The sequence below is a fragment of the Microcaecilia unicolor genome, chromosome 4, assembly GCF_901765095.1.
Source record: "Microcaecilia unicolor chromosome 4, aMicUni1.1, whole genome shotgun sequence".
Classification (NCBI taxonomy): Eukaryota; Metazoa; Chordata; class Amphibia; order Gymnophiona; family Siphonopidae; genus Microcaecilia; species Microcaecilia unicolor.
The window spans coordinates 240,421,911-240,441,952 of record NC_044034.1 but is presented as its reverse complement, the minus strand read 5'-3'; the positions used below and the strand labels follow the sequence as shown (position 1 = coordinate 240,441,952).

The 20,042-nt window shown below is 42.1% G+C and overlaps 1 protein-coding gene across 1 annotated transcript in view; it reads right to left on the bottom strand.

Moving 5' to 3' along the window:
• Positions 1 to 20,042, bottom strand: part of STK24 (serine/threonine kinase 24) — an 85,969-nt gene that overhangs the window by 9,419 nt on the left and 56,508 nt on the right. Inside the window, exons 6-9 of the mRNA XM_030199536.1 lie at positions 17,350 to 17,535; positions 11,806 to 11,951; positions 5,186 to 5,309; positions 1,927 to 1,995 (exon numbers count right to left, since the gene is read on the bottom strand). Of these exons, the coding sequence (XP_030055396.1) occupies positions 1,927 to 1,995; positions 5,186 to 5,309; positions 11,806 to 11,951; positions 17,350 to 17,535 (525 nt within the window). The remainder of the gene's footprint in view (positions 1 to 1,926; positions 1,996 to 5,185; positions 5,310 to 11,805; positions 11,952 to 17,349; positions 17,536 to 20,042) is intronic.

The window sequence follows — 20,042 nt, the reverse complement described above, 5'->3', positions numbered from 1 at the left end:
CCTGCAACGGAAAGCAGTTGGGGACATCCAAAATCGGCTTTCGATTATACCGATTTGGATGACCCTGAGAGAAGGACGCCCGTCTTCCGATTTGTGTCAAAAGATGGGCATCCTCTTTCGAAAATGAGCCTGCTACTCTCCACCCCCCCCCCCCCCCCCCCAACATGACCCCAAAGCTTTATTTTTTAGTGCCTGGGAAGCATGCACAGATGCCAAAAGTAATGCAGGATGCCCGAGTGCACACCCTGCAGTAGTGCAGTTTCCCTCTTAGTGCTTGCTGCCGCTTTAGCAACTTATGTATGTTGTTTGGTATGTTGCAACTTATACATGTGTCAACACTTTCACATGTATGTCAGCCATTTTGCAAACCTGTACATGTGAATGATACTAACTAAACATAAAGGCTGCAATCTTTAATTATCATCAATCTGAAGAGGGAAATAAGCATTGGGGGATGAAGAAGGGGGTGGGGGAAGTCAGGAGTTTGTGATCGGGGGTGTGCAGTGCTTGACACTTTAATGTCTGTGGTGGAAAATCACTACATAGATGTGGCAGTACCAAAAGTGGCAGTAAGTAGTAACTCCTGAACTTTCAGATTTGAAAGCTGCTTTAATCCCAAGACTGAACAACCTGGAATCACTTAACGTAGAAGATGCTACCAATAATTGCAATATTGCATTATTAGAGACTTTGGAAGAGATAGTACCATTGAAGAAATATATCAGAAAATGCAGCTGTGCTCTTCCATGGTTCAGTGATGAATTGAAATCTTGTAAAAAGTTAGCTAGGAAGGTGGAGCATGAATGGAGGAAATAGCCCTCATGTGTGACTATGGAGAATTATAATTGAAAATGTCAGCATTACCAAAGTACTGTATTATTAGACAAGAAGGATTTTTTTTTAATAAGAAGAATGAATCAGCTTCTCCTCAGTCAAAAGAGCTTTTTGTTGTGGTACATAGGTTAAGTACATTTGATCGTCAAAATAAGTTAGTATCTACTCAACTGACTTGTGGTGATTTTGCTCAGGGATTTATGGATAAGGTCACCTCAATTACTGAGGAGTTTAAGGGACTTCCTTTTTCATCTGAAATGGAATGTCCTTTAGAAAAGGATTTATAGACAACTTTTACATCATTAGATAAGGAACAGGGTAGGCAAGTTTGTGCAAGATTAAATAATACATTTTGTGCGTTAAACTCATCATCCTTCTTTTGTAAAGGCCTTGAAAGAAGTATCTTTGAAATCTATTATATATATCATGAATACGTCATGACTGTGTTCCTATCAAAAGCCACTGACTGCTGGTTGCCTACAAGATAACATTTAAATTACTTTGCCTGCTTCATAATATCCTAAAGTCTGGTTACACATTACCTTTATTTAATGCCTTGATGTCACACATACCAGGTTGATCTCTATAAGCACAACATGACAGAATACTGGCAATTACTCCCTCCACCTATGCTTGGTATAGCGTTTTACGTCTACTTTGGAACATTATTCCAAAGAACCTCCAGTTGGAAAGTTTGTGTTCTAAATTTAAATTGAGTCTTAAGACTTATTACTTCACTACTGCATGTGGGCTAGGTGGAGCAGACTAGCACGACTGATAAAGCAGTTAGCTGAATACTTCTTGTTTGATTTTGACATTTCTTTTCAAGTTCTTATTTTTAACTCCTTTTTCTTAAAATTCTATTATATTTATTATTATTTACTTAGTTGGATGTTCTTTATTGTTTCTTTTCTTCCCCCTCTAGTTTCTTTTACTATTTGATTACTTTTTTTTTTTAATTACAGTTTGATGTATATTGCTTTGATACCCAGTTGAAGGGCAGTATATAGTAAGCAGTAAAGAAACAATTATTTCAGAGTGTCTATTTGTTTCACTAATACAATCAAATCCTGGGACACCATAGTATCTTACCTCTGCAAATACAGGGAAAATTATTGTAGATAAGCACTGAGATAAAGGCCGCTTTGGGACATCAATTACCTGTAATGGAAAATTGAAAAATTATCACCCTAAAAGAGCTAAAGAGAACATTACTTCAACACAACCTGAGTTCTAAAGGCTGGTAGGATTTACAATTAGTTTATTTTGTTAAACAAAATCATAACAGTATACTGTTAAACTCATCATATGAAATTTACTACAGTGCCCTACTTCATTAGCACATGCTAACACTGTTAATTTGCATTATTAGTACGTAGGCTCAATTTCATAAAATGGTACCTGCAGTAAAAAATATATCTTAATATCAAAGTCTAGTAAAAAAGACCCGTTTCTCAAACAAATGAAACAGGCGCTAGCAGGTTATCATGTAATGGTGATTATGTTTTTAAGGGAACCGTTAGGAGAGAGAGAGAGAGAGAGACAGAGAGTGAGAGTGAGAGAGAGAGAGAGAGAGTTCGCAACAAAGGTTTGAAGCCTCATACAGTAGCTGAGAGCAGGAACGGACCATGCTGACACCATCAAAGCTTTGCTCTCAGTATCTCTATTATGGGAACAGCTCTGTTAAACCTATTATCTTCCCCTCCCCTTTGCTTGTTCAACTTCAGAAACCGAAACCTACTTCCCCTCCCCTTTAACCCTGGAGGCTGGCTGACATCATCAGATGTTAAAGATGTTACGAACCTAGGCAGCCAGAAGGAGGTGCAAATTATTATATAGGATTATTATATAGGATATATGGGATTTTTAGTAAATATATCCCTATATATCTGACTTCGTTTTTATAGAACTGCCTAGACAAACAAAACTGCAACACTAGTCTATAAAATGGGAGGTAATGGATTTGGCTAATCATGGTATGTCATTTGATATACTGTCATTCAAAATAGAAGACATTTTTTGGCACACAATAAAGCACCTAGCACTGTTATTACATTTACAGATATATTTTCAAAGCATTTAGGGCTCCTTTTACCAAGCGGCGGTAAAAGGGGCCCTGTGGTGGTGGTGGCATGTGGGTTTGACACACGCCGAGGCCCCCTTTTACTGCCAGCGGTAAAAGGCTTTTTTTTTTAAAGGATGGAAATGGCCACGCAGTAAGTTAAACACTTGCCACGTAGCCATTTCCTGAGGGAGCCCTTACCGCCTCCTATTTGAGAAGAACTAAGGGCTCCCATGGTAGCCCAGCAAAGACAGGCAGTGATTACTACCAGGTACACCCCTAGTGCTGGAAAATACAAAAATATTTTCTAGCACCGGGAATGATGCGCAGTGGAGGTCAGAACTACCACCAGGCTCCCCTGGGAGCTCAGCAGTAGAGCCAAATTGCCATGCAGAAGCCTGCAACAGGCTTGCCACCCTTTTGTAAAAGGGTCCCTTTGACTTAGAAAGTTATATAGGCCACCGAAAAGTGGCCTGCACTGGTGTAGGCATGTGTTTTGGACGCGCGCAGGTCCATGTCTCAGCGTACCTGGAAAAGAAGTCTTTTTGTTTTGTGGCTGAAAATAGACGTGCATCAAAATTAAAACCGGTGCGCGTCTGTTTTCAGCCTGAGACCTTACCGCCACCCATTGACTTAGTGGTTTACCGATTTGGATATTTTGAGAAGAAATCCATCCAAATGATGCTTTATGACACTTTTTGGACATTTTTCTCTTTCGAAAATGAGCCTCTTAGTGTGCCTGAATGTAATTCACCTTGAGCTACTACTGAAAGCTGGGAGCAAAATCCAAATAAATAAATTCTCTCTGATCCCATGTAGTTTATGTCCATCTCCAAAGGCACCACATTAATCCCCCCCCTTTTACAAAGCCACGCTAGTGGCTGCCGGTGCGGTAATGCCGACACAGTCCATTCAATTGAATGGACTGGGTCAGCATTACCGCGCAGCTTTGTAAAAGGGGGTGGGGAGGGAAAGGTAAAACTGCAGTCTCACTATGTATTGGTGGCACTTACACATGTTGGTTTGTAAAATGGAAGGCAATCCACCGAGGTGGATGAACACAAACTCCCACGTAAATAAGTCTATCTAACAGGCAGTGGGAAATGGACCAATGACTCCAGCCCCCCCCCCCCCCCCCCCCCCCCCGGCTATAGCCAGCTCTGCAATTTTGGGGCAGCGCAGAGGTGGACGGAGGGGCACAAGGGTGGAAGGGGGGGCACAGAGGTGGACCAGGGAGAGAGCCTGTTGTTAAAAATTTACCAGCACACCACTGCATCTTTGTAAAGTGGCTGCTTCTGCTGTATATTCCAGCAATGACACACACACTTCTGCAGATCCTTTTCTAAAATATCATGTCTTAATTCCGATCTGTACATTCTATACAAAATGCTAAGGAGAAAAAGGGGAAATCAAGCTGTCAGTATAAAAAAGATAGAGACCGAATAACAGCAGCATATGGCATGGCCAAACATGCACATAACAAGCCATTCCTTTCTAATCAGATTTTTTGATGGTTGGAATTAGTTAAGGGGTCCTTTTACTAAGGCGCACTTAGCGTGTGCTAAATGATAAGATGCTCATAGGAATATAATAGGCATCTTAACATTTAACATAGGCGTGCCTTAGTAAAAGGATCCCTAAATGCTTAAAAGTACATCAAACCCATCAGTGCTATACTTCAAAGATAAAACTTTTAACAAGACTGTTTCACACTAGCCTTTACAAAACATAAGTTGGTTTAAAATTGCACATTTTTTGGAATGGTGGATGGTTACGTGGAGTGGAACTTTCATGTAAAATAACTGATGTGCTATGATTAAAATTAATTGAAATATATTTGTTTAACTTCCTATAAGCTGAGACAGATTCTCAATATTTATGAGTACAATAAAAATCAATTAATAAAATATTAAATAATAAACAGGTTTTTGGAAAGGTTAGGATGAAACAATCTTATTAAAAATTTTATCTTTAAAGAATGACACTGATGGATTTTTATTGATTTCTTGAAATGATCCTTTAGCCCTCAGCAATTTTTATTCTCCCTTGGACTTTAAGGGGGTCTTTTGCTAAGGCATGCTAGCGTTTTTAGCACGTGCTAAAAGCAGATGCACGCTAAACGTTAGAGATGCCAATGTATTCCTATGGGTGTCTCTAATGTTTAGTGCACGCCTATTTTTAGCACGCACTAAAAACGCTAGCGTGCCTTAGTAAAAGAAACCCTAAGGTTCTTAATATACATCAATATACAGTACTAAAAACTTCTTATAGACTTCCATTTTCTTTTACCTTGTCTTTTTCCAACTCCCATGGTTGAGTTGCTCTGTTCTCAAGATTCTTTGGATCATCTTCTGGGATTGTGAAGAAATAATCCTTAGAATTACTTCCACCAGAAGCCTGCCCCTCTGTCTCTCTTTTAGGGATTGAAAAGGAAAGGAAAAGAAAAGAAAAGAAAAAAAAGAGAGACATTCAGTATAAATCTCCCTGTGCATGGAAAACACTGATGTCAAAGAAAAGAAAATTATGTACAGCAGGCTAGTGCAGGCCAGGAATACATTTACCGAGTGTGAAAAGTTCAAAATCTCAAGCCAAATCTACTAAATAAGGAGTCATGGATTTGATATACCACCTTTCTGTGTAAACAGTAAAAGGATTTAAGGCCTGAATCACCTTCTCTATTACAGTCCACTGTACAAACCACTAGGCAACTGTAGGTACCTGCTTGCTGCTTTAAGAGGAATGGCCATTATATCTGCAGCTGTCATGGAGTCTGGTATATACTGTCACTTTCACATTTGGGAGGGGGTCAGTAACCACTGGGGGATTGAGAGAGGGTCATGCTTATATCCCTCCTGTGGTCATCTGGTCAGTTTGAGCACCTTTTTGGCAATGAGGCGCCGATGCACGAAGGCAGCCATAAAATACAGCTGTCTCAGCAAAATTTTGCGACTCGCAAACAGCGAGCCATGCACAAATGGGATTGCATGCAAATGAGCTGCACAGATCCCCCTTTGTGCATCACTTGCTGTTTGCAAGTCTGAGATGTCAAATGCATTTGACAGCTCCAATGCACTGGACCCCGACTGCCTCCCTGCACACAAATAAAATTCCCTGGTGGTCCAGTAGACTCTAGACCCCCCCAACGCTTCCTGATGCCTCTTGAACCCCCATGCACCCCTGACAACATTATCTGGTGGTCCAGTGGACTCCAGACCTCCCGGCACCTCCTGCTCCCCAACAAAATTCCCTAGTGGTCCAGTGGACCACACCTCCCCACCTGCCACACCCGAATAACTGACCATGATGGTCTAGTAACTCCTATTTCTCCTCCCCTCCCCAGTACCTTAAAAAAAGTTGGGCAGTTGGGCAGGAGCAACACCTTCTCCCTCCTGCCTCAGTGCTGCCTCTTCTAAAATGGTGGAGCCCAGCCCCTGCCTGTTGCATTCTGGGACGCACTGGGTGGGGCTAAATACCATACAAGGAGAAAAACTTCTTATGTGGTGCTTAGCCTCACCCAGTGCATCCCAGGATGCACCGAGTAGGGCGCTGCCGTTTTGAGCCAGCCCAGCCCTGAGGCAAGAGGGTGGGAGGTGTTGCTCCCACCCTTCTGCCTCCATTTTTTTTCATGTATGGGGGGTTGGGAGAAGGGGGGTCACTAGACTACCAGGGCTGTTGCTTTTGGGGAGGGTTGGGATGGGGTCACTAGACCACTAGGGCCTTTCTTTTAATGGGGGGGGGGCCGGGAGGGGGTTCGGGGGGATTGGGGTCCACTGAGATCACCAGGGATTATTTAGCAGGGGGTCAGTAGGTGCGAGGGGCACCAGGGGATTGGGAGGGGGTTTGGGGGGATTGGTGTCCACTGGGACCACCAGGGATTTTTAGCAGGGGGCACCGGGGGCTCAGGAGGTAGTCCACTGGACCACCAGAGATGCCAAAAAGTTCAGGGGGTGGGGGTCCATGCACGAGCACCTACCTTATGGGGGGCAGTCTGCTTGCACTACTATACAGTGCAAGCATACTGCTGCCCATAACGACAGGTCGGGACATGCCGCAAACGTTTGCACATTACAGGTATGTGCTCTGTGCACGGAACTGTCTGTGCAATACTCAGAATGCTCATTTTAATACTAAAAACATTATATTTGTTGCCCTAGACATTTTTACAATATTCCGTTATCACAGAAAAATGTCCAAATCATAGGCCCACCCAGAACACGCCTCCAACATGCCTGTTTGAGATTTAGACAAACTGCATAGAAATTGTCTTAAAAATGAGTTTTGAAGGCAAGATGGCGGCTTGAGAGGGAGTGCGTAGTGTGAGCTCTAGCCCATTTTTCCCTATTGTCTTTAGCTTTGTTCTTTAGACTGGTTTCCTTATAATGCCCAAGAGGAAAAGAAAGCCAAAGGTGTTTCCTGCTGCATCTGCTGCTCCTGTGATGGGCCTGATGAACCGCTTCGCCATTCCATTGACTATATCCGGTGCAATTGCCTCACCTGTGGAGGGAGCATTGAGAGGGGAACGGTTCCCCCCACTAGAGGCTGACGTCACTTTTAGCCTGGCGATTCAGAGCCCGTCCCCGATGCCGGCAATGCTCAGTGTTGAGCAGAGAGTGCTCTCTCCACCTGTAGAGGCTGTTGAGGACTCTTGGGAGGACCTGCTCTACCGGCTAAGATTTCGGCTCTGGCTGCTGCTTCTGCTGTCAGCCAAGAATCTGGTGGTGTGTTGGCTGGAGGCATGACAGTAACAGGAACAGAACCAGACGGGGGTCTCCTACAGCTGCAAGTAGCCTTAATTAAGTCCAATTTTCCTCAGAAAACCTCTGATATCATGCTCAATTCTCCGTGGGACATTATAGCTGGGATAGAAGCTTCATTGTTGCATAAACTGTAGTTGGTTTCTCAGAGCTTCGCTGGAGAATCAACTCAAGGTTTTGGAAAATAAGGTAGGATCAGTGAAGAAATCATTTTCTACCTTAGAAGCCAAAGTGGATGATTGCTAAGTTGCTTTGATGAAAGACAATATATTATTGCACGGCAAGGTTGAAAATCTGGACAATATTATAAGACGTAGAACTTTAAGATTTATTACATTTCTAAAAATTCCCACTGAAGCTCCTTTGGTTACTTTGAAAAAGTATCTGACTGAAGTGTTTGATTCCAGAGAACTCATATCTTCCTATCGCGAGGATTTATTTTCGTCCACCTTTTGTGAAAAAAGTTTCAAATCAACCAGTGGAAAGAGTGACCAACTTAAATACCTCTTTGGTCATAACCCAGGTCATAGAGTTGGATACTAACACTGTAATGACAGCTATTTAGATTGTGATATTTGTATTGGATCCAGGCTGTGACTAGGTTTGAGGCTTTTTTTCCGCTACTGTGATTCACTTTTTCTTGGACGTAAAGTGAGGGCTTTTCCGGCTGCTGCGACAGTGACGGAGAAATGCCGCCAGTAATTTTTGGCTCTAAAACAGCGAGTTCAGCAGTTGAGAGCTCTGTTCTGGCTTAATTACCTCTGCAAATGTGTTCTTAAACTTAAGTATATTTTTTTTTGATCCAGGACATTTGAAATCTTTTCTGGAATCTAAGTCTTCTCCTAATGTAACTGTTCCCCCTCTAGCCTTGTCCCCATCGACTCCATGAATATATAATATATGATGGATAGTTTCCTTCTCTTTTTCCTATTAGATACATTGCTTGGTCTATTACCTTGTCTCCTCGCCCTTTAGTGGACTTGATTGGTGGATAAATGGAGTACTTTCCTGTTATTTTTTCTTTTGTTGTTATTTGTATGGTATAATTGTATAATTTTACCGTATTATTATGTTTAATACATTGATCTGCCTGTTTTCTGTTACAAAATTATATCTTGGAATTATATAAAATGCTTTATAAAAATAAAAGAAAAAAAATGAGTTTTGAAAATAGCAATTTGGATGTTTTTGCAAAAAACCCATCCATCTGTCACTTTGTGCCATTTTTAGATGTTTTTCTGTTCCAAAAATGCACCCCTAAACTTAAAGAGCTATTAGTAATTTGTAATGTATCTTTAAAATCAAGCATAGTACTGTAAGTCTGGTGTGTGGTTAATGTAATGCCAATTTTTTAAAAGGGTTCCAGAAGTGTCCTGGAAATTATAGACCTAGACCAGTAAGCCTGACGCTGCCACGCAAAATGGTAGAGACTATATTTACCAACTTGAATACCGCTAACAAGTCAAAAGATGGCCAGTGTGTGCTTATCATGATCAAATACGGAATGAATTTCATTAGGAAGTGCTGCTAGGATGATTTCAGTAATATGATAAGGGTGAAAGCTGGACTGGCAGGGATGCAAGATATTATGGTCTTCCACATGTTGCAGTGGATGTTGAAAAACCAGGTGTTCATCGAACCTGGATAGGTAAGAGAGATTTTAACTACTGACTTATTTCTAAACAGCAAAAGAATTGGTGCCTGCCTTTTTCAGGATGGGCCTAATGAGTATCTGTGACCATTCTTAATAAGCATCATAGACAAGGGAATCAGTCCGTGTTTTGTGATTTTGAACCAGTTAGGTGAAATAGGATCATAAGAATAGCCATACTGGGTCAGACCTATGGTCCATCTAGCCCAGTATCCAACAGTAGCCAAGCCAGGTCAAAAGTAAATGGCAGAAACCAAACAGTGGAAACATTCCATGCTACAAATCCCAGGGCAAGCAGTTCTTTCCCCATGTCTGTCTCAATAGTAGACTATGGACTATTCCTCCAGGAACTTGTCCAAACCTTTTTTAAACCCACATACACTAACCACTGTTACTGCATCCTCTGGCAATGAGTTCCAGAACTTAACTATTCGTTAAGTGAAAAAATATTTCCTCCTATTTGTTTTAAAAGTATTTCAATGTAACTTCCTCGAGTGCCCCCTAGTCTTTGTACTTTTAGAATGAGTAAAAAATGGATTTATTTCTGCTCGTTCTACACCACTCAGGATTTTGTAGACCTCAATCATATTTCCCCTCATCCATCTCTTTTCCAAGCTGAAGAGCCCTAACCTCTTTAGCCTTTCCTCAAATGAAAGGAGTCCCATCCACTTTATCATTTTGGTCACTTTTCTTTGAAACTTTTCTAATTCCGCTATATCTTTTATGATATACGGCTACCAGAACAGAATGGAGTACTCAAGATGAGGTCACACCATGGAACGATACAGAGGCATTATTGCATTTTCAGTCTTATTCACCATCCCTTTCCTAATAATTCTTAGAATCCTGTTTGCTTTGTTGGCTGCCACTGCATATTGAACAGAAGATTTTACTGTATTATCTAGAAGGACACCTAGATCTTTTCTTGGTTGCTGACCCCCAAGGTGAATCCTAGCATCAGATAACTATGATTCTGATTATTCTTTCCAATGTGCATCACCTTGCATTTGTCCACACTAAATTTCATCTACCATTTGGATGCCCAGTCTTCTAATTTCCTAAGATCTTCCTGCAATATTTCATAGTCCGCATGTGTTTTAAACAACCTTGAATAGTTTTGTGTCATCTGCAAATTTAATCATCTCGCTCGTCATTCCGATTTCCATATCATTTATAAATATGTTAAATAGCACCGGTCCCAGTACTGATCCGTGTGGCACTCCACTGTTCACCCTCCTCCATTGAGAAAAATGACCATTTAACCTTACCCTCTGTTTTCTGTCCAATAACCAATTCCTAATCCACACCAGAACCTTACCTCCTATCCCATGACTCTTTAATTTTCTCAGGAGTCTCTCATGAGGAACTTTATCAAAAGCTTTCTGAAAATCTAGATATACTACATCAACTAGCTTACCTTTATCCACATGTTTATTCACGCCTTCAAAGAAATGAAGCAAATTGGTGAGGCAAGACTTCCTTTTGCTGAACCCATGCTGAGTCTGTCCCATTAAACCATATTTGTCTATGTGTTCTGTAATTTTATTCTTTATAATAGTTCCGTACGTTATTCTTTATAACAGTTTGCTGCCTTTGCTTTTTGGGGGCCACTGTTTGGTGCACCGAGTCTGCTGGTTCTGTTGCTTTTAAATTCTTAGTTGCTGTCTGGCAGTAGCTACTTTTCTGACCCTTTTTCTGCTTTTCTATTTGAATTGTAGTTCTTTTCATTACTGTGCGTCTCCTCTTGTTTGTAAATTGTAAACCACTAGGAAGGTATACTCCCTATGGTGGTATATCAAATAAAGATGAACTTGAACTTCCCTCTCTTTCAGGTGTTGTCCATGTGTGTTATTTTTGGTGAGGTATTATATTGATTGTGTTAGCATCCTGGTGTATCCTGACCCTTGGTTCATTCTTTGTCCTTAACGTATTATCTGTGTGCTTTCTCCTCCTCCTCCTTTACATTGAAGTATTTGTAAACTGTTTTGCTATTTTTAAGGAATGGCTGTTAATCAAATTCTATCAAACCTTTCTTAAATTGCATCTTGTGAAGTTGTTATTCCTATGAATTCATAGTCTGGAGTTATCCAAATATTACTAGAACAAGGTCCTAAAGAAAATCAACCCACTACCATTATTCTCATTTTTCCTACCCATATTAGCAAAAATAGTTCAATAGAATACACATTACAAAAAAATACATCTTTCCTCAGACGGTAACTGCTTTTTTCTATGATATTACATTATTAAAATATTGTCTGGTATTAGAATTGCTGCCACACGTTTACTGAGACTTAGGGGTCATTTTACTAAAGTTTAGCACACACTACGTGCTGTACATCCTAATTTATACCTATGGGCCACATGCCATTTAGTACAATAATGTCTGTTAGAACATGTAAAGCTTTAGTAGGGTTCCTAAATTATCTATTTCAGTTGAGGGACTTTTCCTACTTCTGTTTCCTATGTGGCAAATAATGAACTGATTATGCAAAAAAACTTACACATCTGAGTCTCCAGAGCTGTAGTCATCATGACTCTGATCACCCTTCCACCTTTTGTACCTATCAATGAGCTCTGTTAGGTAGGATGTTTTCTTCGCATTTCGTACTATAAATTTGTGTTTCAACAGCTCCTTTGCTGTAGGTCTCTTGAAAATAAGAAGTTAAACATGATTGAGGATAGCTTATTAATCAAATATAGCGTATATACACTTTTTAAAGCCAAGTCATTATCTATAGCAATACAACTACTTCGGTCTTATTGACACCATTTATCTACTATTGGCAAATGCCTACATATTTAACTCCTTTCAGATGTATAATCCTACTTTGATTTATAATTCATCATTTTCAATGATGCATCTTTTTAGTCTGATGACAATGTATCAATGCTACTTATTTTCTTTATTCACCAAATACTACGTGTACGCTGTGTATTAAACATCAGAAAGATATATAGAAACATGAAACACTTTATCTCTGTCATGACTGAAAAATTAGATATGTAGATATTCATTATTAAAGCAAACTTTAAATAAGGACATAATTTCTTTAAAAAAAAAGAAAGCTAGGCTGTAAAGGGATGGTTCATCTGCTGGTACACTGCTGAGCAATTAACTGCATGATCTTGTACTTTAACCAGATGCATGAGGAGTCTTATCAATTCCAGGTCCCAATAGCTCAAGAAACAAAAATCAAGTCCAAGAGCCTAAGGGCCCTGTTTACTAAGCCGTGCTATAGGCATGCTAACGTTTTAGGGTGCACTAAAAATTAGCGCACACTAATGCTAGAGTCACTAAAAACAGAGTGCCTATAGCGCAGCTTAGTAAACAGGGTCATGAGGTAATTACTCAACTTTAGCTGCTGTCCTCGGAAGGTACTAGGACTAGGGGGCACACAATGAAGCTGCAAAGTAGTACATTTAAAATGAATCGGAGAAAATATTTCTTCACAACATGTAATTGAACTCAGGAATTCGTTGCCAGAGAATGTAGTAAAAGCAGTTAGCTTAGCGGGGTTTAAAAAAAGGCTTGGATGGCTTCCTAAAGGAAACGTCCATAGACCATTATTAAATTGGACTTGGCGAAAATACACTGCATATTTCTAGGATAAGCAGCATAAAATGTATTGTACTGTTTTGGGATTTTGCCAAGTACTTGTGACCTGGATTGGCTACTGTTGGAAACAGGATGTTGAGCTTGATGGACCTTCAGTCTGTCCCATATGGCAATACTTATGTACTATAAGGATGGATTGAACTAATAAAGCACATAATTTGTTGCATACTGTCATAAAGGCCTCTCTTCTACACCAGCTGTTAGGCCACAATTTCAGCATCAGATCCTTTATTCATCATCAACAAACAGTATACCGGATCACTATAGGGGCAGTTCTATTTGGAACCTCCAGTTAGGTGTGCTGTTGCCTCATGCTGGGTCCCACTTCTATGATGGCATCTGAATGCCAAAATGCTATGATAGAATACTAGTATAAAGCCCAACTGGCCTAAATTTAGCTGCAACCATTTACATCAGGCATAAATAGGTGGATCTAAGTGCGCAAGCATAACATATACAGTGGTGGAAATAAGTATTTGATCCCTTGCTGATTTTGTAAGTTTGCCCACTGACAAAGACATGAGCAGCCCATAATTGAAGGGTAGGTTATTGGTAACAGTGAGAGATAGCACATCACAAATTAAATCCGGAAAATCACATTGTGGAAAGTATATGAATTTATTTGCATTCTGCAGAGGGAAATAAGTATTTGATCCCCCACCAACCAGTAAGAGATCTGGCCCCTACAGACCAGGTAGATGCTCCAAATCAACTCGTTACCTGCATGACAGACAGCTGTCGGCAATGGTCACCTGTATGAAAGACACCTGTCCACAGACTCAGTGAATCAGTCAGACTCTAACCTCTACAAAATGGCCAAGAGCAAGGAGCTGTCTAAGGATGTCAGGGACAAGATCATACACCTGCACAAGGCTGGAATGGGCTACAAAACCATCAGTAAGACGCTGGGCGAGAAGGAGACAACTGTTGGTGCCATAGTAAGAAAATGGAAGAAGTACAAAATGACTGTCAATCGACAAAGATCTGGGGCTCCACGCAAAATCTCACCTCGTGGGGTATCCTTGATCATGAGGAAGGTTAGAAATCAGCCTACAACTACAAGGGGGGAACTTGTCAATGATCTCAAGGCAGCTGGGACCACTGTCACCACGAAAACCATTGGTAACACATTACGACATAACGGATTGCAATCCTGCAGTGCCCGCAAGGTCCCCCTGCTCCGGAAGGCACATGTGACGGCCCGTCTGAAGTTTGCCAGTGAACACCTGGATGATGCCGAGAGTGATTGGGAGAAGGTGCTGTGGTCAGATGAGACAAAAATTGAGCTCTTTGGCATGAACTCAACTCGCCGTGTTTGGAGGAAGAGAAATGCTGCCTATGACCCAAAGAACACCGTCCCCACTGTCAAGCATGGAGGTGGAAATGTTATGTTTTGGGGGTGTTTCTCTGCTAAGGGCACAGGACTACTTCACCGCATCAATGGGAGAATGGATGGGGCCATGTACCGTACAATTCTGAGTGACAACCTCCTTCCCTCCGCCAGGGCCTTAAAAATGGGTCGTGGCTGGGTCTTCCAGCACGACAATGACCCAAAACATACAGCCAAGGCAACAAAGGAGTGGCTCAGGAAGAAGCACATTAGGGTCATGGAGTGGCCTAGCCAGTCACCAGACCTTAATCCCATTGAAAACTTATGGAGGGAGCTGAAGCTGCGAGTTGCCAAGCGACAGCCCAGAACTCTTAATGATTTAGAGATGATCTGCAAAGAGGAGTGGACCAAAATTCCTCCTGACATGTGTGCAAACCTCATCATCAACTACAGAAGACGTCTGACCGCTGTGCTTGCCAACAAGGGTTTTGCCACCAAGTATTAGGTCTTGTTTGCCAGAGGGATTAAATACTTATTTCCCTCTGCAGAATGCAAATAAATTCATATACTTTCCACAATGTGATTTTCCGGATTTAATTTGTGATGTGCTATCTCTCACTGTTACCAATAACCTACCCTTCAATTATGGGCTGCTCATGTCTTTGTCAGTGGGCAAACTTACAAAATCAGCAAGGGATCAAATACTTATTTCCACCACTGTAGTACTCTATATGGTTGTAAGAAATTCAATCATGCAGCTCCTTTACTTAGAGGCCCTTTTACTAAGGCGCGAAGGTGAATAGGCGCCTACATGTGTCCAATGCACGTCAGATTGGCACTACCACCCAGCTACCACATGCCCTGGGCAGTAATTCCATTTTTGGCGCGTGCTCAAAGCACACGGTAGAAAATATTTTCTATTTTCTACCATTTGGCACTTAGCTGGCAGTAATTGGCAGTTGATATGCGTTGAATGAGTTTTTAATGAATTCTGTCAATGCAAACAATTTGCAATATAACAATCCAAATCCTGTCCTTTCATGTGAAAAAATAGAAAAAGTTACAGAAGTTCAAACATGTAACTTTTGCAGACTGCTTATGGACCCAAGACATGAAAAATCCATCATTCTCAACCTTTAGTCACCTTTTCCCTGAGATGTTCACATATATTTTCTGAAAATACACACATAAGGCAATTATGCATTCACTGACCACTAGGAAACACTTAATTGCTTTTGAATATCGGTCCACAAGTATTTTGATAGACTATTTAGTTGTTTATAATGTAAGACTACAACTGCAATGGAGATAGGAGCACTGTGCAACTTAGCTGATTATTTCACGATGAACTGTGGTATATGCCCTCTCACTTGTTCAATAGATACAGATAAATGAATTGCCCCATATATCTTTTGTGTTTGCATATTATATTGCTCAGATTCTCTCCTTATAAAATTCATTCATAAGAACAAACCAGTAGCCATACTGGGTCAGACCAATGGTCCATCTAGCCCAGTATCCTGTTTCCAACAGTGGCCAAGCCAAGTCACAAGTACCTAGCAGAAACCCAAATTGTGGCAACATTTCATGCTACAAATCCCAGGGCAAGCAGTTGCTTTCCCATGTCTGTCTCAATAGTACTTTTCCTCCAGGAACTTATCCAAACTTCTTTTAGACCCAAATACGCTAACAGCTATTACTACATCCTCCGGAAAAGAGTTGCAGAGCTTAACTACTTGTTGAGTGAAAAAATATTTCCTCCTATTTGTTTTAAAAGTATTTCCATGTAATTTCATTAAGTGTCCCCTAGTCTTTGTACTTTTGGAATGAATAAAAAGTCGATTCACTTCTATTCATTCTACAACACTCAGGATTTTGTAGACCTCAATCATATCTCCCCTCCCCAAGCTGAAGAGCCCTAACCTCTTTAGCCTTTTATTTTTATTTGATAGACCGCAAACCTAATGCAATATAAGTGGTTTACAGAGAATATATTGCAAAGGGAATAACAGAATGGGAATACACATAATAAGACCTAGGCTACAAAAAATATATAAATTTAAGCAGGGATACAGGGCAGATGGGAGATTACTATTTTTCTTCCCCTCCCCCCAGTATTCAGCCACTGGTGTTATTCCTGGATATTCAATGTTGGGCCCTATTCAGGCTTCCATTTTGTTTTTGTTTGTTTGAGCTGGCTAAGTGAATATTCAGCCCTTGACCACACTAACCAAACCACTTAAAGATATAGAAACATAGAAACATGATGGCAGATAAAGGCCAAATGACCCATCCAGTCTGCCCATCCTCTGTTACCCCCAATTCTACCTGTTCCTAAGCTTATCCAATGCCTTTTTAAACTTTGGAACAGTCCTCGACTCCACCACCTCCATCGGGAGGCCATTCCACGCCTCCACCACCCTTTCTCTGAAATAATACTTCCTTAGGTTACTCCTAAGCCTATTCCCTCTTAACTTTGTCATATGCCCCCTCATTCCAGAGCTCTCCTTCATTGTACATAAATGCCCTTGAGATATTTAAATGTTTCTTTCATGCCTCCTCTCTTCCATCGTATACATATTGAGGTTCATAAGCCTGTCCCTATAATTTTTGCATTCAAGACGCAGTACTCCAAATGAGGCCTCACCAGAGACTTATACAACGGCACAATCACCTCTTTTTTTCTTGCTGGTCATGCCTTTCTTTATGCACCCAAGCATCCTTCTGGCTTTGGCTGTCGCTTTTTCTACCTGTTTGAAAGCTTTAAGGTCGTCAGACACAATCACCCCCAAGAGACTGCTATTTATGTGGCCCAGTTTAAGTGGTTTACTTATGATGTGAGGAGCTGAATATCGGTATTTAACCTGACTCTGCCTCTGAATACCCACAAGTTAGCCGTTTTTGAGTTCAGCGCTAACTGGTCATTTTCAGTGAAGATAACTGGTTCAATGCCACTGACAAATACCCGATAGTCATGAACAAGTAATTTAACCAGTTGGTGACTGTTTCCAGCCGGTTAAATCAATCTTGAATATCGGCCAGTTTATTTCTAAAATTAAAAACAAACAAAACTAAAACCACCATAATCGAAGAACTTACAAAACTTGGCTCCTTGTTCAAACAAGCCTCAACAAATTCTTTGAGAGCTTTGCTGTAGTTTCCTTCTAGTGTTGGTGGGTTGTTCTTTGGGATGAGGAACAAAACCTTCATAGGATGCAGTTCTGAATGTGGGGGCTCTCCTTTAGCAAGTTCTATAGCTGTTATGCCCAGTGACCAGATATCTGCCTGCAACATAAAAAATGCCTATAGTTATATGCAGTGGCGTAGCTACGTGGGGCCTGAGGGGGCCTGGGCCCCCGCAGATTCGCCCCTGGCCCCCTGCCGACGACCCCCCTCCCGCCACCAACCCTCCCCCACCATCGCCGCCAGCCCCGCTACCGCATGATTTACCTTGATTGCTGGCGGGGATGCCCAAACCCCGCCAGCCAAGAGTGTTCTTCAGCGCTGGAGTTAGTAAACTCCGGCGCCTTCATTCAAGGAAGTTCGTCTGAAGGATCAGCTGGTTTTGACGCATTTACGTCCTGCACCGTGCATGTAGCCCCGTGCAGGACGTAAATGCGTCAAAACCAGCTGATCCTTCAGACGAACTTCCTTGAATGAAGGCGCCGGAGTTTACTAACTCCGGCGCTGAAGAACACTCTTGGCTGGCGGGGTTTGGGCATCCCCGCCAGCAATCAAGGTAAATCATGCGGTAGCGGGGCTGGCGGCGATGGTGGGGGAGGGTTGGTGGCGGGAGGGGGGGGGAGTTTAAGAGTGTCGGCGCGATCGAGCAGGGGAAGGGGGGTTGCCGGAGGGGGGGAGGCGGCTTAACAGTGCCCCCCCATCTCGGGCTCTGGCCCCCCCTCCTGGCAAGGTCTGGCTACGCCCCTGGTTATATGTAAAAGGGAATGTCTCTCACCATCAGCCTTTTAGCACATTGGAGACAATTTTATAAAATGAACACTAACATTTACATGTGTAAATGTGTAGAATAGCATTTCCCAAACTGTGCGCCATGGCACCCTGGTGCACTGCAGCGAACTCTCAGGGGTGCCGCGGCAAATCTTGATCTCCCTCCCGCTGCCCACAATCCAGCATCGCTGCCTAGACTCCCCTCCTGCAGGTCCGTAATCTGCCGCTTCCTGCTTCTTCCACCGCCGCCGCTGCAGTGCTTGCAGCTTACATTTTCGGGCCGCCGCTATTCACACAGGCACTGCGGGGACTTCCCTGTGCTGCGTCCGGCCCTCACAACAGGAAGTTGCATCAGAGAGGGCCAGACGCAGCAGACTGGGAAGGCCCTGGAGTGCCTGCCTGTGTGAGTCGCGAACGGCCTGAAAATGTAAGCTGCAAGCACTGCAGCGGTGGTGGGGAAAGCAGAAGGAAGCAGCAGTGATCCTGGACCTGCAGGAAGGAAGGTAGTGAGCATTGCTGGATTTGGGGAAGGCAGAGGTGTGCTGAATTTATGGGAGGAGAGGGGCTGCAGGGAAAGGGAGACCTATGTGGCGGGGGGGGGGGGGGGGTGCAGAGACCCATGTGGTCAGGGTGTGTGTGGAGACCCATGTGGCCGGGGGAGGGGGATAAGAAGACCCATGTGGCCAGGGGGCGGTGCTGTGAAAAATGGCTCGGACACTAAGGGTGCCATGAACCGAAAAAGTTTGGTAACCCTGGTGTAGAATACTAGCATTTATGCGTCTGTGTGCACAAAGAGGCATGCACATGGGTGGATCCTGGATGGGGCTCACATTTATATGCATACCTTATAGAATACTGTAAAGCATGCAAGTGTCTTCATCATTTAGGTGCCTGCATCTATACAACCTCTATAGCTGCTATAAGTGGTCACAGCTAAATACTGCGCTGTATAATACCTGTGACACTAATATTCTGTAAAGAAAAGTAGGTGCCTATTTTCCTTTATAGAATAGGCTCCTACCAACTGCCCACAATAATCTTAAATTGCAGTGAAAAATTTGACTTACTGGTATCCAAGCACAAAAAACCCTAGATGACCACCTATACCGGTAGTTGATTGCAATACATAAGTACGTGAGAATAGCCATGCTGGGTCAGACCAATGGTCCATCTAGCCCAGGATCCTGTTTCCAGCAATGACCAATCAAGGTCACAAATAGAAACCCAAATAGTAGCAAGATTAATGCTACCAATCGCAGGGCAAGCAGTGGCTTCCCCCATGTCTAACTCAATAGCAGACCATGGACTTTTCCTCCAGGAACTTGTCCAAACCTTTCTTAAACCCAGATACGCTAATTGCTGTTACCACTTCCTCTGGCAATGAGTTCCAAAGCTTATCTATTCGTTGAGTGAAAAAATATTTCCTCCTATTAACCATATAACTTCATTGAGTGTCCCATAGTCTTTGTACTTTTTGAAAGAGTAAGAAAATTGATTACTTTTATCCATTCTACACCACTCAGGATTTGTAGACCTCAATCGTATCCCCCCTCAGCCATCTCTTTTCCAAGGTGAAGATCCCTAACAGCTTTAGCCTTTTCTCAAATGAGAGGAGTTCCGTTCCCTTTATCAGTTTGGTTGCTCATCTTTGAACCTTTTCTAATTCCACGATATCTTTTTTTAGATATGGTGACCAGAACTGAACACAATACTACAGAGGTGTTATAGTATTCTTGATCTTGCTTTCCTAATAATTCTTGTTTGCTTTTTTGGCCGCAACTGCATACTGGACAGACAATTTCACCATATTATCTACAATGACACCTAGATCTTTTTCTTGG